Source organism: Piliocolobus tephrosceles, chromosome 5, assembly GCF_002776525.5.
Source record: "Piliocolobus tephrosceles isolate RC106 chromosome 5, ASM277652v3, whole genome shotgun sequence".
Lineage (NCBI taxonomy): Eukaryota > Metazoa > Chordata > Mammalia > Primates > Cercopithecidae > Piliocolobus > Piliocolobus tephrosceles.
The window spans coordinates 129,854,318-129,880,241 of record NC_045438.1 but is presented as its reverse complement, the minus strand read 5'-3'; the positions used below and the strand labels follow the sequence as shown (position 1 = coordinate 129,880,241).

The following is a 25,924-nucleotide window of genomic DNA, read 5'->3' as shown; positions in this document are numbered from 1 at the left end:
AAAAGTGAAGAATCTTAAATGAAAAATCTTAAAAATGCAGGCATTAAAGAACAGTATTACAAATTACATTGATCATAAAATGTCATATTTTCTGTGTATTTGGAGCCTGTCATCCTGATGCAGTCCAGCAGTGTTGAGCTGACTATGCCATTCCTAGCTGTGTGACCTTGGCAGGCTTCCTAATTTTCCCCATGCCTCCAATCCACATGTGTAAAATCAGGATATTAATGGTTCTCACCATACAGGACTGTCATGAGAATTATATGAGATCATGCATAGCAAAATCTCTAGCACACAGTATGTGTTTATTAAATCGAATTTATCATTATGAGTATTTTATTCTAAATATTCTTAGACCAAATAGGGGTTATATTTTGGATTCTTCCTTTTTTTTCCTTTCTGAATACTTCTCCAATGCTTTTAGCCATTTCCCAGAGCAATACTTTGGAAGAGGAAAAGAAAAACCATAGCAAACTGAGAGTGGGAGGCACGGAAGGGCCTATCCCAGGGCCAGTTCTGGTTTGGGGATCTGTGAAATGGCTAATGTTCCTTGTTGGTTTCCAGGGACTTGTAACAATGAGAAAAGAGAATGGAAAGGCTCTGTGAAAGGTGGAGGTGGAGCTAGGAGAGGGCAGGACTGAGCTGCATCTGGGTAGGGAGGAGGGGGGCGGCGGTATGGTCCAGTCTCCATCTGGTGGAAGGTGACAGTCCTTAGTCTAATCTGCATAGCATGAGAGGGGGCCGTTTGTAGGACCTGGAGAAAACATTCTGTAGGGCTTGATTTTAAAAAGTAGGCCTCCAAGCCAGTCAAGGGTCAAAGCAGAGTCTCTATATTTTTTGAGACAAAAGTAAATAACCTTTTAAAAAGATACAAAATATTAAGGCTTTTAAAAACATCTTAGCGACTTTTGTGTTCAGCCTCATGTGTGATGTTTTCCTGTCTTACAGCCGCATCTCCCTGCAGTATCTGACAACATCAATGAGGTGACATTTCATGCAAAAGACTATGATCGCATCATGGCTGTCATATCAAGAGAAGGAGAAAAAATTGTTGTAATTTACCTTGCTTTAAATTTTGTTATTAGAATTTCTTTAAAAACTTACGTTGAGGAGAGTGCAATTCTCTTACGGAAAAAAACAGGAGAGGGAGTTCTCGTTCTACAGCCCTGGGCTTTGTTAAAAACTAGTTTAGATAAATCCTTTAACTTCTCTGAGACTCATTTTGTAATTTATGAAGTGAAAGTTTTGGACTAGATGATCCCTGTAGTTTCTTCCAGCTATAGTATTAGATGATTTTACCCATATTTAAAATGTTTTGTATAAAATATGTAACTGTTTGCTTGGCATAGGGTACTATGATTTATTAAGTGTGCATGGAACATCTGTAAAAATGCCAAATTATTATCAATTTATAATATCCTTGTAATTTTGTTTTAGTTGGATAATTCTGTTATGGCCAAAGGTCCTGTGGAGATTTGGCTTCTGGATTTGTTAAAAATGCAGATGTCATCATTACATAATATAATTAGATCCGCTTTCTATCAAATCAGTGATTCAGGATTTCAACTCTTACCATTCCTCAGCCACTTTCCAGCACAGGTGAGAATACACAATGCTTAAGTAATGGTGAAAAGAAATGGAAATAAAGGGGAAGGATGCTTAGGAGGTGGTTGGCCTGATGGTGTGAGGCAACTGTAGCTTTGAACTAGGTTAGAGTGGCCTACTTACGCTCATTTTAGCCTCAGCTCCCAACCACCTGCTTGTCAACCTACACCATTGTAGACCAACCCATCCCATCTCCCAGAAGAGGGTATGCCACTATTTTCCCATAATTAAGGATACGTACATTGAGTCTAATAGATACATATGTAAGTGTGTGTGTGTGTGTGTATTTGTATACAGAAACTCCTCGACTTATGATGGGGTTATCGCCCAACAAACTCATCATAGTTGAAAATATCATTCACCAGAAATGCATTTAATACATCTAACCTACCAAATCATAAGCTTAGTCTAGTGTATCTTAAAGATGCTCAGAACACTTACATTAGCCTACAGTTAGGCAAAATCATTTAACACCAAGCCTATTTTATAATAAAGTGTTGACTATCTCATATAATTTATTGACTACTGTACTGAAAGTGAAAAACAGAATGGTTGTATGGGTGCTCAAAGTACAGTTTCTACTAAATGCATATTGCTTTTGCACTGCCGTAAAGTAAAAAAATTGTTAAGTTGTACCATTGAAAGTTGGGGACCATCTGTGTGTATGTGCATGTGTGTGTGTGTGTGTATATGTATATACACCAATTCAGAGATATGATATGGATATAGATATGGATGTATATAAAGGGAATGAACATACCTTTTCTTGACATGAAATACATCTTGTCTTTAATTTTCCCTTCAAGCGATTAAAAATGGACATAATTTGTTGAGAGGCTTTTTCATGCAACTGGTGTTTTAGAAAGTGAAGACCTCAAAGAGGCCAGGGTTGGAGCAGGTGCCAGTGGTTTCATTACACTTTCATTCAAGAGAAATGAAAAGTGGTAATTTGTGATCTGGCCAGAGAGAGCATGGAATAAAAGGCAAGAGATATCCAAGGAAAATGTAGGTAGTTTTTGCCCAAATGATATTTATTCTCCAACTACTTCTCCCAACCTGAGCTCCAAATCCTGAATTAGTGCACACAAAATGAAGACAACTGAAATGATGTATTATTTATCCAAACCACAGAAGGACAGATATAGAACCAACCTTTATTGGAGAGAATAATACTGTGATTTTTATATTGTATAATACCTTGGGAAACGTTAGTATTCTTATTAGCATTATTACCTTTGTGATCAAGCTTTATAAAAGACTTTGTTAAATTGAGCAAAGAGTTCCTGAAACTAAATCTACATATTCTCCTTCTCCAGACTGTGTATATCCTGAATGAGGGGCTCAGCCTAAATTAGACTGAGGATTTAGCATTATGTAGAGAGTTGAGAGCAAGTTCAGAACAGTGGTGAAGTTGGACAGGATGTAGTAGGAAAAATGATTAGTTTCAGGATTTTCTCTAGTGTATTAGTGTGTGTATATATATATATATTCTTTTAAAACATGTTTTAAAGATTTGAATGTAATGGATCCTTACTGCAAAAATTTGGAAAAATGCAAAAAATATAAAAGTGGAATACATAGGTGATGGGTTGATAGGTGCAGCAAACCACCATGGCACACGTTTACCTGTGTAACAAATCTGCACGTTCCGCACGTGTATCCCGAAACTTAAATAAAGTACAAATAAAATCAAAGTGGAAATAAGAATTTCCCATATTTCCACCACCTGGAAATTACAGCTATTAATATTTTAGTGTATTCCCTTCCAATACCTTATTTATGTATTTATTGCTCTTTTTCTCTTTCTTCTTTGTTTTAAAAATTGACATATAACAATTGTACATATTTACGGGGCACATAGTGATGTTTTGATACATATTATATGTCTTGTGATCAGATGAGAGTAATTAGCATATCCATCATCTCAAACACTTATGATTTCTTTCTGTTGGGAACATTCAATATCCTCCTTCTGGCTATTTGAAACTATATGTTATTCTTAACCGTAGTTATCCTACAGTGGTATAGAACAAGGGTCCCTAACCTGCCCCCGCTGGACCCGACCCGGCCTGGCCACACACCGATAGGAGTTCATGGGCTGTTAGGAACTGGGTCGCACAGCAGGAGGTGAGCGGCGGGCAAGTGGGCATTACTGCCTGAGCTCCACCTCCTGTCAGATCAGCGGCGGCATGAGATTCTCATAGGAGGGCGAAGCCTATTGTGAACTGAATTGTGCATTCAAGGGATCGAGGTTGTGCGCTCCTTATGTGAATCTAAACCATCCTGCGACCCCTGTCCATGGAAAAATTGTCTTCCTTGAAACTGGTCCCTGGTGCCAAAAAGGCTGGGGACCACTGATATAGATCACTAACACTTAGTCCTCCTACCTAGCTATAATTTTATGTCCTTTAGCAAATCCATCCCTATCCTCCTCTTCTCCTTACCCTTCCCAGCCTCTAGTGTCCTCCAATCTGCTTTCACTTCTCTGAGGTCAGCTTTGTTTTAGCTTCCATTTGTGCGTGAGAACATGTGGTACCTTCTCATATTGTTTAATGTGTTTATTATAGGCATCGAATAATATTGATGAGAATGAGCATTCTTACTTTGCTGTTTTATTTTGTTTTTTAATGAAATGTCCTCTGGTTTTCACCACTAAGTCGCATGCCTTTTTAGACTGAGTATAAAAACATAATTTTAAGCTCTTCTTGGTGACTCAAGATAATGATTAGAAAGACTTGCTGTTGGATAGACACCATTATGCAGTGGGTTTTGGGGTCTGCTGGTCTATTCATCTTTAAGTCAGGCAGCCTTACACTGCTATGCTTTTGTAGTTTTTCTCTTTGTATTTTCCCCCTTGGACCATCATCTGCTGCTGACAGGGCCAGAATCTGCTTGCTTTTCGGGAGCTTCCTGACACTGGTTATTTTCTCCAGATCCCATTGCTCACTTCAGCCAGGTGCTTTCATTTATCTTTAGCTGCAGCCCCCAGGATTGGCCACTGCTCTAGCAGGAAAAGTATCAAAGTCCCTGATAAGGCAGGGACAGAAAGAGGGTTTTATTCTTTCTTTTCTCACTGTTGAGCCCATGCCAAGCAGTAGCCATATACTGCTCGCCCTGCTTTCAGTCCTCTTTTTTGGTCCAAATGATGTTGGATCTGTCATTCGACTCTGGATGAATGAGACCTCCCGAAGGGACAGCCATTTCAGTGAAGGGGTGAGGGTGGGCATTCTCAGACCACTTTTATTACCTTTTCTGGGGCAGAAATTGTAGGTTAAGGTGACACCCTCTCACAATTTCTTTATGCCTTCGTCAGGATACAAAGAATACAAGCTTCTCCTCTTCTCATTTTCTGTCTCCCTCTCTCTTCTATAGATAAGTATAGAGACAGAAAAGTTGACTTAGATAAAAACATGGATATTAGAGAGAGGGAGCAATCAAGAAAGGAGATAGGCAGCATATTGTTTTTAGAAGAGCAAAGAGACCTTCGGGAAGCCCTGCTCAAGAACAAGCAATAATAAAGAGTTCCTTTGCTTTTCTTGAGAAAGAAAAATCATTGCATGGAAATATCCAATAGTCTCAGGCCCTCTGTAGAAAAATTTCCTAACCATCTTCTATAATACACATATAGTTCAACAAATGGTAGCCAGTATTTTAATGATCATTAATCCATCTACTATGAAATAATTAAATATTAACGGTTAAAACTTTAACTGTTTCCCTCCTTTAGGAGTGAAGAAATGCAAGTCAATGTGATTTTTAGTTTAAAATGTGAATAAGCGACCACCAAATTGTATTGCAGATGTGCTTTAAATATTTGGTAAATTTCAATATTTTTCTGCTGGATCTGTAGGTTGGACTTCTGGGAATTCAGATGTTGTGGACACATGATTCAGAAGAGGCTTTACATAACGCAAAAGATGACAGGAAAATCATGCAAGTGACCAATCAGAAATTTTTGGATATTCTAAATACTCTCATTAGTCAGACAACACATGATCTAAGCAAGTTTGATAGGGTGAAGTTCGAAACTCTGATTACCATCCATGTGCATCAGAGAGATATTTTTGATGACTTGGTAAGGTACCTTTTTTTTTTCTTAATTTGGTGTACTAACTAATAATGAACAGTTAAGAATTGTATCAAGCCTGTAATCCTAGCACTTTGGGAGGCCCAGACAGGCGGATCAGAAGGTCAGGAGATCGAGACCACCCTGGCTAATACGGTGAAACCCCGTCTCTACTAAAGAATACAAAAAACTAGCCGGGCGACGAGGCGGGCGCCTGTAGTCCCAGCTACTTGGGGGGCGGAGGCAGGAGAATGGCGTAAACCTGGAAGGCGGAGCTTGGAGTGAGCTGAGATCAGGCCACCGCACTCCAGCCTGGGCGACAGAGCCAGACTCCGTCTCAAAAAAAAAAAAAAAAAAAGAAGTATTGTATATGTTGCCTAACTTACATGAATTTTCCATTTACTTGGTCCTTTTTCATGACTGTGTCCATCAATATCATGTCCACAATATTGTATATCTGTATTGGATGGTTTACGCAACCATATTATATATTCATTTGGCACTCTGAAAGCCTGGAACCAACTGATGTGATATGAACCAACTAATTTTCCATTAAACCAAATAACCAGGAACACGATATAATTTAGGTCATAAGCTATGCTGGGTCGATTGGAAAAGGAGCACAGATAGAACAGAATCAGGCTTCAGAGCACTCTCACGGCTGTTCATCCAGTTGATAGTGGTCATGGGCTTGATTTGGGCAAAGTTCTGTAGGGTGGGACTAAGAGGGTAAGTGTTTGAATTCCCTTAGAAATGGGACTCTAACCAGTGGCCTTGACCAAGGCCAACTTCTCCTAAAGGAAGGATTTTCTATTACAGGGTTAGAGCCCCAGGTAATTTTGAAATGCCGCTGTTTGATAATCCTTACCTACCATTTAACTCCTATTGCTTTAGTCTACTTGATTTGATACATTTTAAAGGTATCTCTTTCCTTCATCAGAGACACATAATTCATTTGGGTCCTGTTTTAGAGAATGTGATCACAGACTACCTGTTTTGAACTTTTATCAAAAGTTCTGATCAGATAAGTTATATTTGTTGAAGATTACTTGAAGGACATCCAGTCAGTCCATCCATCCCCCTGCAACCCAGATCCTTGCTTCTCAAAATATTCCATGCCAACCAGTGCTTTGCTATCACCTGGAAGTTGGTGAAAAGAGCAGAATCTCCAGCCTCCTTCCTCCCATCCAAGACCTACTGAATCAGAATCTGCATTTTATCAAGATTCTTAGGAGATTCATATGCATATTGAAGTTTGAGGAAAAACTGCTCTAGGATTTATCTCTGGATTAAGCTAATATCAGAAAGCTGCGCACTTATATTGTTTTGGCCTTCCACAGACTAGTTTTTACTAATTGCAATTACCATTATACTTTGACTTTAATTGACTTCCACCTCAAGAAGCACTAGTTTGGAGTTCATTATTGTATCTGCTGTCAGCATGCATTTGAAGATGTTGTCTATACATCTCTCACTGGCTCCTAAAACTGAAGTCCTATAAAAGAAATTTCTTTTAAAATTAAGTGCTGAGCAAATTTTACATCCAGAAGGGATTTAAAAAAAAAACCTGTACATAAGGAAAACTATGAAACCATTTTCTTTTATCTTAATCACCGTTGAACTGTTTGCATCCCAACTAAATGAGATCTTATGGCCAACATATATGCATTTTATTTTTCCATGTACAGTTATTAGAACAACCTGATATACAGCAAGAACTCAATAAATATATTAACTATTCTTTTCTTCTCCACCTCCTCCTTACCATCTTAATAGATGGTTGAAAGTGGCTGGCCGAGGGCATCCCCATGGCCTTGAGTCCTGTGTTACAGAGCATTCCCTGGGGGTGGGGCCAGACTGTGTTACCTGAAAGTAACTCAAGGTGATGAATAGAAACTGTGCTTTAGGTGGGAAGCCAGTCCTTAACTAGAGGAGGAAGCAAGATCATGATCAAACAGCAAACAACAATAACGAAAAGCAGGACTGTAAATAGCAAGGCATGTGGAGGCCTGGTCAGATGGAGATCTGAGCATTGTATAGTAGCCACAAGTCCATTTTTTAGTGTCAACTGAATGACCTGAAAGTGGGTCTACTGGGTTTAGTGAAGGGGAGCACTTGCCACTTCCTGTGTTGATTCCTCTGAATGGGCAGGACTGGTGTTTCACGTTTCACTGGAAAGTCAAGAAGCTTCTCAGAATGTGGTTGTGATGGAATGGAGTTCCTAAGGTTGCTTACCTGGTTTCTCTTCTAATGGACCAGGTACTAGAGCTTGCATCCATGGCTATGGGAGCCCAGTACCTCTTGCCTCACCTGTATATGCTGATGACTACGTGGATTGGGTGGCTTGGCTATAGTGTTGGTACAGGGAGACATGTGCATATATAACTATGTGTTTCCCTACTTAACCCTTTAGTGACTTCTGACTGCCATGAGGACAATTCTTAAACCCCTTCCCATGGCCCTGTGAAGCCTCAACTCTCATGCTTTCTCTAGATCCCAGGATGTCTCCCAGCTCTACGGACCTTTTTTCAGTTCCTTGAGGATGTCAATCAGATCTTGTGGGCATTTGCCTGTAGCACTTACTCTTCCCACACCCTCATTGTCCCTTTCGTACCTTGCTCCCAGTGGCCCTGGCTAATTCCTACTATTTATCTGGGTTTTAGTTGAGATGTTTTCTTCCTCTGAGTGCCCCTCTCAGATACCCTGGAGTAGTTAGGTCCTCCTGCTCCATATATTCATGAGCCCTGAATTTCGGTGGTGGTGCCCTTTGTACTTTATTGCAATGATTTGTTTCACTGTTTGCCTTTTGCTCTTTTCTGTAAGCTCTGGAAGCCTGGAACCATCTCTGTCTTTGTTCATCTAGCACAGTGTCAAGCATAGGAAGAAACTCAATATTTGTTAAGTGAATAAGAATCAATTCATCCAAGAGTGAATTAAAAAAACTGCCCGCATGCTTATGTTTTATGCTATTGCAATTCAGTATATAACTTTTTTTGTATTTTATGTTTTTAAGGTAAAAATGCATATCAGATCACCTACTGATTTTGAATGGTTAAAACAGAGTAGATTTTACTTTAAGGAAGATTTGGATCAAACTATAGTGTCTATTACAGATGTTGATTTTATTTACCAGAATGAATTTCTGGGATGTACTGATCGCCTTGTTATCACTCCATTAACAGATAGGTAGGAAACACAGTTTTTATTTTTTATTTTGTAATTTTAAAATGTGCTTAACGTTATTTAAAGTTGCATTTGAAATATTAACAAAAGCAGATTTCTGTAATACTGGGTATGTGCTGGCTCATTAAAGTCAGCCTAACAATGAAATAACCACTTAAATATACATGTGCATTGAATTTTTATGAAGTAGAAAAAGATAAAAGAATAAAAGCAAGCTTGAATGTTGACTGTGAGTAATTTAATGGTGAATTTTAGATTGCAAGATGGAAAAATATTCCTAGAATCCCAAAAGAAGTTAAAATTGCCAAGAAGGAAGGTACCTTGGAGATCATGTAATTTAGTCTTTGGATTTTCAGATGTGGAAATTGATACCTAAAGTACATTTTCATGGCCAATATGAATAATTAGTCAATGGCAGATTCCATCACAATTCTTTCCATTATATGACACTAGATTGTTATTAGGTCTTTTTTATCCCATGACACCCAGTTAAGTTTGCTATGCACAGAAATCATTCAATAAATGTTGTTAGAATTGACTTAAATTGGGTTATTTAATATTTAGTGCCACTGTTACTTTACGTAGGGCTGCCTCCAGGTGAAATTATATCAAATTACATCTTCAGCCTCCTTTTGATTTATTGAACCTATCCCTTTTATATGCCCAGTGCCATAGAAACATAAATTTGTCAGTGTTTTCTCTTCTATTGGTGTTTACATATTAAGCGTCATATCTCATGAAGCTTTACTAAGATCTTTACTAGGTTTTACTTAGATCCAAAACAAATACAACAGAAACTGGATCATGGATACAAAGAGATTTATTATATTAGTATTCTTTGCACTTTTCTAAATGAGTGAATTATTTCATAGTGAAACTATTTATTTACAATGGTGTGCTGGAGCTGACTTGCATCAACCTGTGGTGCTTACCTGGTTTCTTTCTTTCTTTTTTTTTTTGAGACAGAGTCTCACTCTGTCGCCCAGGCTGGAGTGCAGTGGCGTGATCTTTGTTCACTGCAACCTCTGCCTCTGCCTACCAAGGAGCTGGGACTACAGGCACATGCCACCATGCTTGGCTAATTTTTGTATTTTTTAAATAGAGAGGGGGTTTCACCATATTGGCCAGGCTGGTCTTGAACTCTTGACCTTGTAATCTGCCCACCTCGGCCTCCCAAAGTGCTGGGTTTACAGGCGTGAACCACCGCTCCTGGCCTTACCTGGTTTCTGTCTATGTGCATTTTGCCCCGACTTTGTGATATCACACTGGTGGCTTGCCATTGACCACAGTGGAAGTATTTATACAATAGAAATTGGCAAACTTGAAAACAGGTGTTTTTTTTTTCCTGGAGAGCCAGTTGTTAAACATCTGCCAGCACAACACTGCTCATTTGGTTCTCCTGACTGTAATGGGAGGAAGGCCTGAAGGTTTTAAGTCAGGGTTGAGGAGTTTCAAAATTTGTCTCAAGAAATCTTTGGATTCACTGTAGTACTTTTAATGAATATCAAGTACCCTAACCTTGTTTGTTCACTTCTTTTATGTGGGCTATTCAGACTCTAAAATAAACAAGCCCATTCCAATCACACTGGACTTTTGCTTGCGCCATCCTGTAATGTGTCATCCCATACTCACAGTGCTTTATTGGATGAACATTTGCAGATGCTATATCACATTAGCTCAGGCCTTGGGCATGAACATGGGAGGCGCTCCCGCGGGACCTGCCGGCACTGGCAAAACAGAAACCACAAAAGACATGGGAAGGTGTTTGGGAAAATATGTGGTCGTGTTCAACTGCTCAGATCAAATGGATTTCAGAGGCCTAGGAAGGATTTTCAAAGGCAAGTGTCAAATAATATAGATTATTTTTGGTGAATTTATTTTTATTGCCCTTTAATGTTATTTTCTGATATAAATCCAAAGTGATGCAATCTCACATAATCAACATTAGTATGGGTTGATCCATATGATATTGCCATTTTTCTAGGTCAAAAATGGCTGGATATCTACAATTTCTTATGATTCAACACTATTGCTAGTGTTACAGTCTATGCATGGAATGTGTGTTAGATCACGAAAATGGAATCAATGTATAATTGCCTGAAATAATAGTAGAGAGGATCAAGATAGCAAACGGGGGACACATGTGGCTTCCCTCCCACAGAAATGAAATATTTTTAGAAAGCATAGCAACACTGGAAAATAAGAAGTGGGTGGCCATCAGCAGATGGAAAATTTTGAGAAAATCCTGAAAGGCAGATAGAAGGTGTTTTCAGATGGACAGAGAAAAAAAATATTTGAAGATACGTCAGCCTCAGAGCTCAGTCCTTGGCTGTCTTCTCTTTCCTATCTACATGCATTCTCTTGGTAATCTTACGTAGGCCCAAGGTTTAAATACTATCTGTATGATGACTCTGGAATTATATCTCTAGCTTGAACTTCTCCTTGAAACTTGAGATTCATTACATATAACTGTTGATTTAGCATGTCCACTTAAATGTCTAACAGGTCCAGATTTACTATGTTTAAAACCAAACTCCCAGCTGGGCACAGTGGCTCACGCCTTTGGGAGACCAAGGCAGGCAGATCATGAGGTCAGGAGTTCGAGACCATCCTGGCCAACATAGTGAAACCCTGTCTCTACTAAAAATACAAAAATTAGCTGGGCATGGTGGCGCGTGCCTGTAATCCCAGCTACTCAGGAGGCTGAGCCAGGAGAATTGCTTGAACCTGGGAGGCTGAGGTTGCAGTGAGCTGAGATCGCGCTACTGCTCTCCAGCCTGGACTATAGAGCAAGACTCCACCAAAAAAATGTATATATAAAAACAAAACAAAACAAAAAATCTCCTGATCTCTAGGTGCTCAGGCACAACAACAACAACAACAAAACCCAATAATGACAACAACAAACAAAATAACCATCCCCCAAACAACTTCCACCTATCCTTTACTCTTTTCTTATACTCAGATCCAATCTGTCAGCAAATACTGTTGTTTCTACTTTCAGAATACCCCCAAAATTTGTACTTTCATTTTGGCAGTGTACTATTTCCATTGTTTTGATGAAAATGTACAAATAATTAAACCTCTCTTTATCACTGGAATTAAATACGTATTTATCAACAGCCAGGTATGAAACATTACACATGTATAATGGTTTGGGAGCCCTGGAGAAATGATTGTTATCAAGAAGGTATATTATAGAGTAAAACTTTACAAATTAACTGTTTTTCATGCCAGGTCTTGCACAGTCAGGTTCCTGGGGCTGCTTTGATGAGTTTAACAGAATTGAATTGCCTGTGTTATCAGTGGCAGCACAACAAATTTATATTGTTTTGACAGCAAGAAAAGAGAGAAAGAAACAGTTCATTTTTTCTGATGGTGATTGTATTGATTTAAATCCAGAATTTGGAATCTTCTTAACGATGGTGAGAAAAAGACTTTAAATGCAATTTAATTAGTTTAATTGTTACAGACATAAGTAAAACAAAGCATATGTTAGTGGATGAATGACCAGCTATCCAGGAGTCATGAGCTGTTCTCTCTTACCGTGTGATTTTTTTAGTGGTCATTATAGGCCAGATGGAAGATAAAATAGTAATTTTTTTCAATTAAAAAAATTCAAATCCAGACCTACAGAGGTAATATGCTAATGATAATAATGGATACTGTTTATTGACCACTTAATATAATATGTGTAAGGTACAGACTAAATGTTCTATGTGCTGTATCAGATGGTGTAACTCATGTGGTTCTGCAGTAACAAACAATCCCTAAATCTTAATTGCTTAAAGCCACAAGATTTATCTCTCTGTCACATGTCCACTGTGGGTTGACTAAGGTAGAGGTGGGAGGCCAGGGCTGCTTTGTATGTCCTTACTCTGGTACTTGGCCTGACAAGGTACCTGCTATCTCAATCATTGCTCTTTGCTATAGCAAAGGAAAAAGAGAACATGAAGAATTGTGCTCTGACTCTTAGAGTTTCTTTCCAGAAGTGACACAAAGTCCTAAGTCATTGGCTAAAGCAAGTTTCATGACCTAACTTCAAGGGGTGGTGGGGTGGGGAAAAATGTGCCGTCCTATCATGTAACTAGCAAGAGGAAGGACCTGAAATATTCTCTCACATGTACACCGTATCTTCTAGCTACGATAGTCCTCTGAAGTGAGTATTGTATAGCTGACTTACCTGAGGCTCAGCGAGACTTAAAAACTTCCTAGGTCACCCAGCCAGTAAGAGAAAGAAGTTATTGTCTCTCTAACATCAAAATCTGACTGCTTAACCTCCACACTTGGTTTTTCTTTGACACCAAATAAAAGGAAATAAAAATAAAATTCCTGCAATAATTTAACAAGACCCTGTACCAAAGAATTGTAACAAATTCAGTTACCATGTGATTAAGGGTGAGCTTTGAGATTCAGTGTTGTAAAGATAGAAAACCAAAGGCATGAATAAACAGGAGTTTCTATACTTTTATGTGTCACCAGTTTTAAAGCTTTTATGTGTTTTCCATAAAGTTAAATCTCGAAGCTGCAAGATAACACAAAGCACTCTGAGTTTTTAAATGTCCCCATGGATAAAGATGATAAATTATAGGAAGCAAAATCAGAAATATTTCTGATACACTTATTGTAAGCAAACATCCAGTAAAGCAGTTAGGGGGAAATAAGAATAGTCTGGAAGTGTTGGTTATAACTCAGGAAGTGGGATGAAGAAATGTACTCAGTGTAAAACTATGGTCTACAATATTAAAAAGAGCTTAACATGCTCCCTGGATTAAGAATAATATTGGAAATAGCAATTAGATATTGCATTAAGCTGTGAGTAACTGAAACCTAAAAAATTTGTAGTTTAACATGTAAGGATTTATTCTCTTAAGATCTTTTTATGGTTCTGCTCCATCATGAATTCCATCTTCAAGGTCACCTTATGACCCAAGATGCTACAGAAAGCATCACTATCGTGTTGCAGCCGATTGACTGAGTCAACTCCCTTCAAACAAACATCAAGGGTATTTCATACAGTGTGCCCCTTTGCATCTTGTGGTGTAGAATTTAATCACAGCAGCTGCAAAGGCAGGCTGGGAAATGTAGTTTTTAATCTGGGTGTTGCTGTACCCAGCTTGCAAGTGGGCTTCTGTGGCTCAGGAAGGATAAGAGCAGTATTGAGAAGCAGCCTCAATTTCTGTATTTCCAGCCCCTAATAAGGTACCTGGCCTATTGACAGTGCCCAGTAGATAGTCAGGGACTGAAGGTTTTTAACAAACTTACCTAAGATAACTCATTCCTGTTGGCCTTACTTGTCTTTGAATCTCCAACCTTTCCTTTGAGACTTGGGTCTGACCTATCTTCAACCGGTTGCTTCTTAGGAGGCCTTCATTTCCTGTCTGCCTCTACTTTTGTCCTTTTCAGTGGTTTTCCCATCATTCCCTTCTTTATTTCCCCTCACTGCCATCTTTATTTCTCCTCACTTCTATGGGTTTTTGTCAGCCAAAGAGCTCTGTAATTGTGACTGCGAAGAATAATTGAAGAGATGGAATAAAAAAAATGCCCAAGGAAGCTCACCAGTATAAAATGCTGAGTTTTTTTCTTTTTTCAATAACACACTTTAGACCATAATTATCAGGTATCTATTCAGTTTTCTCTTCTATTATTTCATGTTCTTTTCTATTTTTAAGGCAGTAGACAGATAGGTACTTAATTTTTGCCACAAAAAATTGCGTGTGACCTTATTAATATCGTGAATATAGAAAGATATAAAAGAGCATATGAATATTAATAAGTATGCATGGTCTAATACACATTGTTTTGAGAAAACAAAAGTATTTTATGAATCTAATATTTTTCAATACCATCTTAAAATCTGAGTTAGAGGTCTGAAATATATTTGTATTCAGAAATGAAAACTGTATCAACAATTAAAAATTAAACATATTTTAACTTTTAGAACCCTGGATATGCTGGGCGCCAGGAACTACCAGAAAACCTAAAAATCCAGTTTAGAACTGTTGCTATGATGGTTCCTGATAGACAGGTATGCACCAGGATTTGAAAGCATAATGTACTTTATGTTGTTTACTTGTTTTTCACTAAAGTTGTTGAAAAAAAATCTCACTATATTAATTTTCAGATCATTATGCGAGTTAAACTTGCAAGCTGTGGTTTTCTTGAAAACGTTGTCTTGGCTCAAAAATTTTATGTTCTTTACAAACTCTGTGAAGAGCAGCTTACTAAACAGGTAACTTTATAGATCTGCTTACTGCTTACCCACTAGCGATAGTATTTGGTTTTTTCGCTTTGTAATTTTCCCTTGATAAATGCTCATCAGTGAGTTAAAATCTCATTGACTCTTTTCTAAAATGCTTTTAGAATTAATTTTACCTATTGGTTGTGTAGTTTTAAGACCTTTTTATTTTGAAATAATTGTAGATTCACAGGAAATTGCAAAGGAATGTACAGGGAGGTATGTACCCTTCACCCTGCCTTGCCTGGTGTTGACATCTTGTAATTATAGCACAATAACAAAACCAGAAATGGACACTGAAGCAGTCCACAGAGTTTGTTAAGGTTTCATCAGTTATACATGCACTGGTGTATATGTGTGTGTGTGTGTGTGTGTGTGTAGTTGTATGGAATATGTAAGATACGGCTCTGTTCCATCACCATAAGGTTCCCTCATGCTACATCTTTATAATCACACCCACCTCTCTCCCATATCCCTAACCCATTAACCTTTTCTCCGTGTCTAGAATTTTATTGCAAGAATGTTATATAAATGGAATCACATACCATGTAACCTCTTGGTTATGCATTTAAAAGTCTGTTGTTTGGGCCGGGTGCAGTGGCTCATGTCTGTAATCCCAGCATTCTGGGAGGCCAAGGTGGGTGGATCATGAGGTCGGGAGATTGAGACCATCTTGGCTAACACGGTGAAACCCTGTCTCTACTAAAAATACAAAAAAAAAAAATTAGCCGGGCGTGGTGGCACATGCCTGTAATCCCAGCTACTAGGGAGGCTAAGGCAGGAGAATTTCTTGAACCTGGGAGGTGGAGGTTGTAGTAAGCCGAAATCCTGCCATTGCACTCCAGCCTGAGCGACAGAGCGAGACTCCGTCTCAAAAAAAAAAAAAAACAACAAACAAAAAAAAAAAAAAAATATTGTTTGTCACTCAGATTATATCAGACTATATTGTTCTCAAAAGATATTTAAGGTGTGAATACTTGATCATGCAGGTTGGATTTTCCCATGGAATGATCATATTTCAGTCAAAGGAAAGGTAGGAAAGTTGAGCTAATAAACCTTTGCAGCTTAGTCACCCCAAAACTATGGCCTATAAGTATCAGAATCCACCTATATGCATAGAGTGAGCCGTGAGTCTGTGTTTAGTTTTTCAATTAAACCATCTTTTTGCCCTCTTCTCCCATCTCAGGTTCATTATGACTTTGGATTGAGAAATATTCTGTCTGTATTGAGGACTCTTGGATCTCAAAAAAGAGCCAGACCAGAAGATAGTGAATTAAGCACTGTCATGAGAGGACTAAGAGATATGAACCTTTCTAAACTGGTATCTTCTCTGAATTCTCTTCTTTTCCAAAATTTTAATGTGGTTTCTTTGTATTTGGTGGACAAGTAGGGGTAGGCTGATGTTGAGCTGTGAGCACTCATAATTACAGGGATAATACTGTGCAAAGCCACCACTGTGCTTCCAGAAGAAAGCAAAAGACCCCATGACCCTGTGTGACCAACATGGGCTGTAAGTGCCTCCTTTTATCAGTTGTGTGCAGTGCAACAGGTCATCAGTGGGCTTCAGCTCCAAGACTCAACCTAGTTCTCTTCCATTATTCACAAAGTGACACAGATTCTCGGCATAAGAATCTGGATTCCCAGAGAACCATGAGAACTTTTTGCTTTCTCTGTATGTGACTAGCTTATCTCAGATATATCTCTTCCAAAACATAAACACTGTTTTTATTTTCCAAAACACATGGAATCTTTGCTGTGGAGAGCATGCTGCTTTCATGCTTGTCACATTTACAGCCTGGTTGTTGTTGTTTTTTTTTCTTTGAAACAGTTTCACTCTGTCACCCAGGCTGGAGTGCAGTGGTGCAATCTTGGCTCACTGCAACCTCCGCATTCCAGGCTCAAGCTATCCTCCTGCCCCAAGCCTCCCGAGTAGCTGGAACTAGTGGCGCACACCACCATGCCTGGCTAATTTTTGTATTGTTTTGTAGAGATAGGGTTTTGCCATGTCACCCAGGCTGGTCTCAAACTCCTGGACTCAAGTGATCCACCCCGCTTCAGCCTCCCAAAGTGCTGGGATTGCAGGCATGAGCCACCATGCCCAGCCTAGCCAGGTTGTTTTGAATATTTGATGGACAGGTTCATGTGGCATATAAGGATTTCTACATGCCACATATTGTGCTCGTGCCATGGGTGTACAAAGTTGAAGAAGAAATGTTTCAGGAAGCTACATTCTAGTTACAAAAACTAACATCTGTGGAGTTTGTTACTGTTACAGTCTTTTCAGGTGTATTGTCTTGTTTGAGCCTCATAGCAACTCTGTGGGATCTGGATGGCTAGCTTGCTTATTGTCATTTCATTTATTGGGGAATGGAGACTAGAAATTGTAGGATTCCCCCATAATCACCATCAGCTGAGAAGAGGGGACAAAAATTTATAAGATTTTCTGATGCCAAATCCACTGCTCCTGCCAGTATACCTCACTGCCTGTATGACCGACATGGACTGTAACGGAGGCTTAGCCTCCCTAAGTCACCCAGGCTGGAGTGCAGTCTAAGCCTCCCTTAGATAATGGTATTTTGGAAATTCCTAGACAAGTATTCAAGAAAGCATCAGCAAAGCCGTGGAGAAGAAAGAGAAATCATAAGGGGTCAGATGTTGGGAACAGGGCAATCTATGTATTAAATAAGGATTGGAGTCAGTGTACTCAAACCTAATGCTTATAAGAAAGGCTCAGAACACTGCCCTGATGGACTTTTCCAGCCATTGTTGGATGAAGTCATGCAGGGTTATGGCTATTTCCCCAATTTAAATAAAATATTAGTTCTTTAATCTCATGGGGTTGGGACTACAAATTATCATTTTTAAGGTTAATGCAAATGCCACTCTGCGGGAAGCAAAGCATTCGTGTGATAAAGTAATGAGGTGGTACTTTGGAGCAATAGACTGGGGCAGGATTGTAGAACACATTGAATGCTAAGGAACTTTGGGTACAATGTAGATTCAACAGTGATTGTATTAGTCTGTTCCCACACTGCTAATAAAGACAGTTTATAAAGGAAAGAGGTTTAATGGACTCACAGTTCCACATGGCTGGGGAGGCCTCACAATCATGCCAGGAGGTGAATGAGGAGCAAAGTCACGTCTTTACATGGCAGCAGGCAAGAGAGCAAGTGCAGGGGAACTCCCGCTTACAAAACCATCAGATCTTGTGACACTCACTATCATGAGAACAGCAGGGAAAGACCTGCCCCCATGATTCAATTACCTCTCACTGGGTCCCTCCCACGACACGTGGGAGTTATGGGAGCTACAATTCCAGATGAGATTTGGGTGGGGACACAGCCAAACCATATCAGTGATATTCTGGAGAAAGTACTGGAAAATACAAGCCTGATTAGGAGAGTAGTAAATGGTTCTCTAGGGATGAAGTGATAAGTACTATGCACGTCCCAGGTAGTTGATAACACTTATTGACTGAAGGAGTAAATTTATTTTAAACTATGCCACCTTAGGTTGATGAAGATGAACCCCTGTTCCTCAGCTTAATCAATGACCTGTTCCCAGGACTGCAACTGGATAGTAATACTTATGTGGAACTGCAAAAAGCAGTAGCCAATCAGGTTCAGATAGAGGGTTTGATTAACCATCCACCCTGGAACCTGAAACTCGTGCAGGTAAAGACATTTTAATCTATTATCAGTATAATGATAAGTATGTGTTAAACAGAGCTGTCTGAATAGAAAAACTCATGGTTAGTCTTACTTGATGTAAATATTAAATGAAAACATCATATGTACATCATTGCAAAAAGAATACTCAGGGGGATGTGGTGGTCCAAGAAAGATAGTATGGATTTACCCTGCCTCGCAGTAATCAAGCAGTAATTTACTGCAGTTATTACCTACACCTGGGGACAACATTGGGATGAAATAGTAGGTTATAAAAACTCTGGGGAATGGAACGATCCAGATGGTTTCTTGTGCCAGTCTGTTAGTACTGGCTGCAGCTGGGTGCCTCAGTGGGGTGCAGCGCCTGAGGAATCCGGGAGTGCTACTTTGCTCCTGCTTTGTGTGTGGACGTGTTATATCCTTTGCCTACACTAAAACCTGAATCTTTTGACTGCATATGTTGGTGTCTTTCTGTTCATCACATTTCATCCTTGTGACAACCGTCTAACCACCTGATTCTATTACCAGTAGAATCAAGAACTTGGTAGCAGAGACACAGGATTAAATCTCTATGAGCTTGATGCTTTGGGAATATTTTCCAGAGTTTTTGGAAAATTAAGGAGCTGAAATTGTGGACATTGTTGAAAACTGCATTTGAAATATTAATATAACAATTCTTATTTTAACTTACTGTTCTTGCCAGATTATAAGATGTGCAAGTATCTGAGACACATCCAAATCTTACAAAGAAATATGTGCATGGGGGAAAAGTCCTTTTCATCATTCATGTACTGGAAACCATTTTAAGAGTTTAAAAAATTTCTGGGAAAACATGATTTTATATATGATATGCATACAGTATACTGAGTTCTAAAATTCTCACCATCTCAATGGGCGGAGACTAGAATTTTGGGTTCTTTGTTGATGTCAATAACATTGCTCTTGAACATGTCAGGAACAGTGCCTGTTGCTTTTAAACTATAGTTTACAATGGTAATACATTTCTGTCCAAAATGTTAGGAGAATAACTCACTCTACTTCTGATCAGCTGTCAGACCTTTGACTTCTTTTTTTTTTTTTTTATCGAGAAAACTACAGACAGGATGTTATAACAGCAGCTGTCCATACGCCCAGCATGTCTCCCTGAATCTCTTTTACCATTTCCATGTGCCCCCGCCCAACTTCTGTGTGTTTTTGCTTCTAATAGCAAGAGGAGGACTGGAGCCATTTTGTTGGCAGGCACAGAGTAGGTGCTGCACGGGAGTTTATTTCCCATCCTCGCCCCCAAACCAACCTCTCTAAGAGTTTATGGAGTAGGAAAGTCAAGCTCACCTGGTTCCAGGTGGAGCAATCTTTGAGATGTAAGTTACACTCTAGTCTCCCGCGGGATCAGGCTCAAGTCTGCCTTCTACAGGGCTGTGTCCTCAATCACACCTTACTTGGCTTCTTCCCATTCCTGTCCTGCTTTCCTCTCTTTTTACTGGTGTCTCCTGGGAGCACTCCCTGAATAAATCACTTGCACAGGAATCCTCATTCATGATGTACTTCTGGGGAATTAGAAGGCCCCTGTGAAACGGATCTTCACTGTGATGCTCTGCGTTGCTGCTTTCCACCACTAAGGGGCGATATCATCACATTGGATGCCGAGAAAGTTTGCGAGTGGAAAAACTGCTGGTTATAGACTAACAAACAAAAATCACAGGGAATCATCACGCAAGAAGCAAAAACTAGATGCTGAGTTAATTATTTCCAAAATGCAATTCAAGCTCCACATTGTTATTGCTTTATCACATATCATTTTATAACGTAGTGCTCATTTGCTATGCACATCTAGTAGAACAACATTTTTTACAACTTAAAAATAGTGAACTAGTTACTTTAACGAAGAGCTTATTTAAAGCCTTTAAACTTCAAGTAACTACTCTGAATGTCATCAAGAGACTCATAAATTACGTTTTTTAATTTACTGGTTAATTGTGTAGTTATATGAGACGTCTTTGGTACGACATGGCTTGATGACTCTTGGGCCCAGTGGTTCTGGAAAGACAAGCGTTATTACGATTCTAATGAAAGCGCAAACAGAATGCGGAAGGCCTCACAGAGAAATGCGAATGAATCCAAAAGCCATCACTGCACCTCAGATGTTTGGCAGACTGGACACTGCTACCAATGACTGGACAGATGGCATTTTTTCTACTCTGTGGAGAAAAACATTAAAAGCTAAAAAAGGTATACACAAACCTCCTTTGTGATCATTTTTTCCCTGCCAGCATATTAAAACAATATTTGTTTGACTTTTCCATTTTAATTATTTGCAGATGAAAAGTGATTTGCTGTTTTAATTATTTGCAGGTGAAAACATTTTCCTCATTTTAGATGGTCCCGTGGATGCCATCTGGATTGAGAACTTAAATTCCGTTTTGGATGACAATAAAACTCTGACATTAGCTAATGGAGATCGCATTCCCATGGCCCCTAGTTGTAAGCTTCTGTTTGAAGTCCACAATATTGAGAACGCCTCTCCTGCCACGGTTTCTAGGATGGGCATGGTCTATATCAGCAGCTCTGCTCTCAGCTGGAGGCCAATCTTACAGGTGGGGCAGAGAGATGGGAAGAAGAACCCTCAAGGGTCTCTCCACGTTTCACTTTCTTAACAAACAGAGATTCTGTTTCTTTTCTGCAGGCATGGTTGAAGAAGCGCACTGCACAGGAAGCTGCTGTATTCCTGACACTGTATGAGAAAGCCTTTGAAGATACATACACATATATGAAACTAAATCTCAATCCCAAAATGCAGCTCTTGGAGTGCAACTATATTGTGCAAGTAAGATTTTTTTTTGTATATTTACTACTTCGATTTTGATTTTTTTTGCACTCAGTTGCAGTTTACAGCCATCTAAAATAGAAAGTTCAGACAGCCATAAAAATCATTTGATGATGTGACTGTAAAGGCTCTGAGAATTTTGATTCCTCTTAAAGATCTTCTTAATGATATTACTGTTTTCTCTATTATTTTCACTTCCCAGACGGATGTCAGAGGAAGGGGGAATGAACTATCTTCCCCACTGTCAGGTTTAGTGACCTGTTCCAGAAAGTGTGTCTAATAATGACAGCCAGTAAAATAAAGTAATTAATTAAAGTAAATTTTAAAATAAAAAACAACACATATGTGCGTGCGCGCGCGCGCGCGCGCACACACACACACACACACACACACACACACACACACACACACAACTACTGGTTCCATCCTAACAGTAGAAGACTTCAGTGTCTGGGCGCGGTGGCTTACAACTGTAATCCCAGCACTTTGTGAGGCCAAGGGGGGCGGATTGCTTGAGCTCAGGAGTTTGAGACCAGCTATGGGCAACGTGGAGAAACCCTGTTTCTACAAAAATTAGCCAGGTGTGGTGGTGAGTGCCTGTAGTCCCAGCTACTTGGGAGGCTGAGGTGGGAGGATCACTTGAACCTGAAAGGTTGAGTTTTCAGTGAGCCAAGATTGCACCACTGCACTCCAGCTGGGGCTACAGAGTGAGACCCTGTCTCAAAATCAATCAATAAATCAATAAAATAAAAATAAAGTTGGTCGCTTCATGGGAAAGAACAGAAAGGGGCCTGTTGTAATCAAGAAAACTTGGGAGGCAATCCTGGCTTTGCAAATTTAGCAAGTAAGTTTCCTTATATAACAGATAAGGAAAATCTTTAAAAATTATCTGAACAGTAGTTTGTAGCATTATTTTTTCCCTTTCTTCCTTCCTTCCTCTCCTCTCCTTCCTTCCTTTCTTCCTTCCTCTTTCTCTCTCTCTCTCTCTTTTCCTCTTTTCCCTTCCTTCCCTTCCCTCCTCTCCCCTTCCCTTTCCTCAAGCTCTTGCCTGTTGCCCAGGCTCGAGTGCAGTGGTGCAATCAATCACACATCACTGCAACCTTGAATTCCTAGGCTCAAGCTGTCCTTCTGCCTCAGCCTTTGGGAGTTGTTGGGGCTACAGGCACACACCACCATGCCCAGCTAAGTTTTGAATTTTTTTGTAGAGACAGGGTCTCTCTATGTTGCCCAGGCTGATCTAGGCTCCTGGACTCAAGCAGTCCTCCTGCCTCAGCCTCCCAAAGTGCTAGGATTGCAGGCATGACCCACCATGTCCAGCCAGCATTCTTTTTTTCCTACTCAGTTTTTCTTATGAGTCTTTGGGTTAAAACAGAACTATCATAGATCTTCAAGGGCTCTCCTAATTCTGGTCTATAGGTGACCTCTCCTTATACGTTCTAGAGCTTTGATTCTCAGTTAAGGGATGCCAGTCATTTGTGGGTAGGTTAGAAACAATATATAAGGCCCAAGTCAGTGAATTATTTACTAATTACTTTAAAATGGATAATAGAAGAGAATGTTTTATTTTGGAGTAATTTTGTTTTCAAAGACTGAGGATGTCTTACAGTAGTTTTCTTTCTGATGTTATAGGGCATTGGCACACTTTTTCTTAAAGGGCCAGATAGTATTAATAAATATTTTTGGCTTTGCACAACTCTCTGTCTCAGCCACTCAGCTTTGCTGTTGTAGCACAAAAGCAGCTAGAGACAATGCATAGATAAATGAGTATGGCTGTGTGTGTGTTCCAGTAAAACTTTGTTTACCAAACAGATGGCCAGCCCCTAGGGCCACAGTTTGCTAAGTCCTGCAAAATTTTACAAAGAAATAGAATCTTTGATCTGGAAGATTTGGATAACCAAACTTTAGAACCAGTAGCTACCTTAGCTGCTAACACCTAGTCTGGGCCTTTTGCTTTCCTTGTAGGAAACTGTGACTCACAGAGGTCAGTGGGATGAGCTGGGGGTAGAAACCACACTAGCAGATTTCCAGTTCAGCATCCTTTCTGCTAGACCATGCTGCCTGTCGAAAGCAGAATAGCCCTTCTCTATGTGCAGTTGGCTGTAGGACAGTGATCAAGCAATAGCTTGAGATATATCTGTTTTCTTCTCCTCCTCCCTCCTTTTAATTTTGTTACTATTAACAATTTTTTATTTTCAAAATTTTAATTTAAAAATTTATTTTATTTAAAACATTTTCAGTCTCTCAATCTTCTGGAAGGGTTAATTCCCTCCAAAGAGGAAGGCGGTGTTTCCTGTGTCGAACATCTTCATAAATTATTTGTGTTTGGCCTAATGTGGAGTTTAGGAGCCCTTCTGGAATTGGAAAGCAGAGAAAAGCTTGAAGCCTTCTTACGGCAGCATGAATGCAAGTTGGACTTACCAGAAATACCTAAAGGCTCAAATCAAACCATGTATGAGTTTTATGTTACTGATTATGGTAAGCACACTGAACTATACCTTAAATGAAATTACTTTTTTTTTCAAATGAGAAAAATATAAGCTTTCAGAAACTCTTCTATGAGGGAATATTAAAATAATTATGAAAACATAATTGTTAATACCATTTTGAAAAGGGCATGTATTTGAAAGAGAGTGGAATTTTGCATATTAGTTGTGCCAGAAACTGATACTGAGACTCTTGACTTCTCCTTTTGGAGTGGGCTCAGTAAAATCTGGCATAAATAAGTTAGTAATACCTTGTACATCATCTACTTTCTGATGCTGGAAGAGGAAAGGTAGCAGCATGGAGAACACAGATTCTTTGTAATGCAAAGCATGCTAATATACATAATGGATGAGCCCCACACTTGCCTGTTGGGAATGCCAGAATGAGTAAGAATGAACGTAGCAGATTCTTCAAGGTCCAGCACTGTCACCTTAGCCCCCCAGCCTTCTATGTGTGGCCGAGCCCAGCTCACTGCTGCTTAAAAGAAATGCCCTTGAACTTGGTGCTTTCATCCAGAGCCCAGGCCCTAATTGTTCCAATTCCCAAAGATGAAAAACGTGCTTCTTAAAAACTATAATTACCTCTGGTTCTTCCTAAAAACTCAAAAACAGCAATGGTTTTCTTTGTTTGTTTGTTTTGATGAATACACAGAAGGATAACTAGAGCAGGAGAGTAGACAGCAATAACCAAGTTTTGAAAGCAAGAAAGCAGTAAGGTAAATGGCAGTCAATTTAGCACACTGGCAGTGGGAGGAGCTGAGAAGCAATGAGAAGCACACATCACAGGTCTTTCAAAGGGCTCAAGAAGTGAAAACTGGGGCGAAAGTTGATCTAAGAACCACAGGGCTGGTTGTAAGTCTGTTTAAGAAAAAGACCTCCTGGGCCGCTTTCCAAAGCCCTGCTGCCAGACAATCAGCCTTGCCCACACTGGGAAGACTAAAGAGTTACTACTGTTTGGATAGTGTAAAATAGAGGGTTTCCTAGACTTGGGGACACCAGGCACATTTAAGAGTGGAAGAATCATACTGAAACATGGGATTAAGTGGGAATTTGTGTTTGAAAGGGACTGAGATAAATAAATTTTTTCAGTGGGCCATCTTTAACCAGAATGGCCAATAATTCTATTACATGTGTTAGATGCTGCTAAAGGTTTGAGATGGCAAAAGGGCCCTCTAATTCAAAATATAAACTAACAAAGGAATCTTTAAATCTAGATATGTAATCCCTTAAAATCCAGAGCCAAGCTCTTCCACAGAGCTGCCTTCTGAGCAGCCAGAGTTCTATGATGTTTGAAGATTCAAATTGCCTCTCTCTGAGCACCTTGTCCTTATTCAGAGGCTGGGCCCCAAGTTACTCAGAGAGTGAAATTCATCAGCAGCAATTTTCCAACCGTGGTGAAGCCTTGGTTAGGGGATTGAGATGGCATCTAATAAGGATGCCAGTAAAATAATTACCTTCCTCTGTGCCATCAAAAATACGCATTGCTACATTTCTTGAAGAGCAGTCCACTGATGTTTGTGGCATTTTCTTTCAAGTAGCTAAGACTGGTTCTGTAAGTTTAGACAATGGTGTTTTCTTATTTTTAATGGAGATGTTAACAAAAGGTTGATAACAATCTAGACTCATATTCCTTCTTCAAGCTGGTCCTGAAGTGGTCTGTTGACTAAAATATTGAGGGGTTGCAGGCATTCAATCTTGCCACCCTAAATAACTACTTTTGATGAAATTTATTTGCCCGAGCATTTGTGGCCATGAAATGAACTAAGATATTATGTACTTAGTGGTTACTTAGGGCCCTAAGGTGTCCACTCCAGCTGACTTCTAGCCAGCCCTTTCTTAACTCATTCTTCATCCATC

At 39.5% G+C, this 25,924-nt stretch overlaps 1 protein-coding gene across 3 annotated transcripts in view; it reads left to right on the top strand.

The window, feature by feature from the left end:
* Window positions 1-25,924, top strand: part of DNAH8 (dynein axonemal heavy chain 8) — a 322,448-nt gene that overhangs the window by 136,238 nt on the left and 160,286 nt on the right. For all 3 annotated transcript variants that reach the window (XM_026448101.2, XM_026448099.2, XM_026448100.1), the window contains 14 exons: window positions 949-1,053; window positions 1,438-1,599; window positions 5,456-5,680; window positions 8,685-8,857; window positions 10,514-10,692; window positions 12,092-12,279; window positions 14,796-14,882; window positions 14,979-15,086; window positions 16,279-16,413; window positions 18,605-18,766; window positions 20,743-20,989; window positions 21,113-21,354; window positions 21,444-21,584; window positions 23,822-24,059. In XM_026448101.2, coding sequence (XP_026303886.1) covers window positions 949-1,053; window positions 1,438-1,599; window positions 5,456-5,680; window positions 8,685-8,857; window positions 10,514-10,692; window positions 12,092-12,279; window positions 14,796-14,882; window positions 14,979-15,086; window positions 16,279-16,413; window positions 18,605-18,766; window positions 20,743-20,989; window positions 21,113-21,354; window positions 21,444-21,584; window positions 23,822-24,059 — 2,392 coding nt within the window. The remainder of the gene's footprint in view (window positions 1-948; window positions 1,054-1,437; window positions 1,600-5,455; window positions 5,681-8,684; window positions 8,858-10,513; window positions 10,693-12,091; window positions 12,280-14,795; window positions 14,883-14,978; window positions 15,087-16,278; window positions 16,414-18,604; window positions 18,767-20,742; window positions 20,990-21,112; window positions 21,355-21,443; window positions 21,585-23,821; window positions 24,060-25,924) is intronic.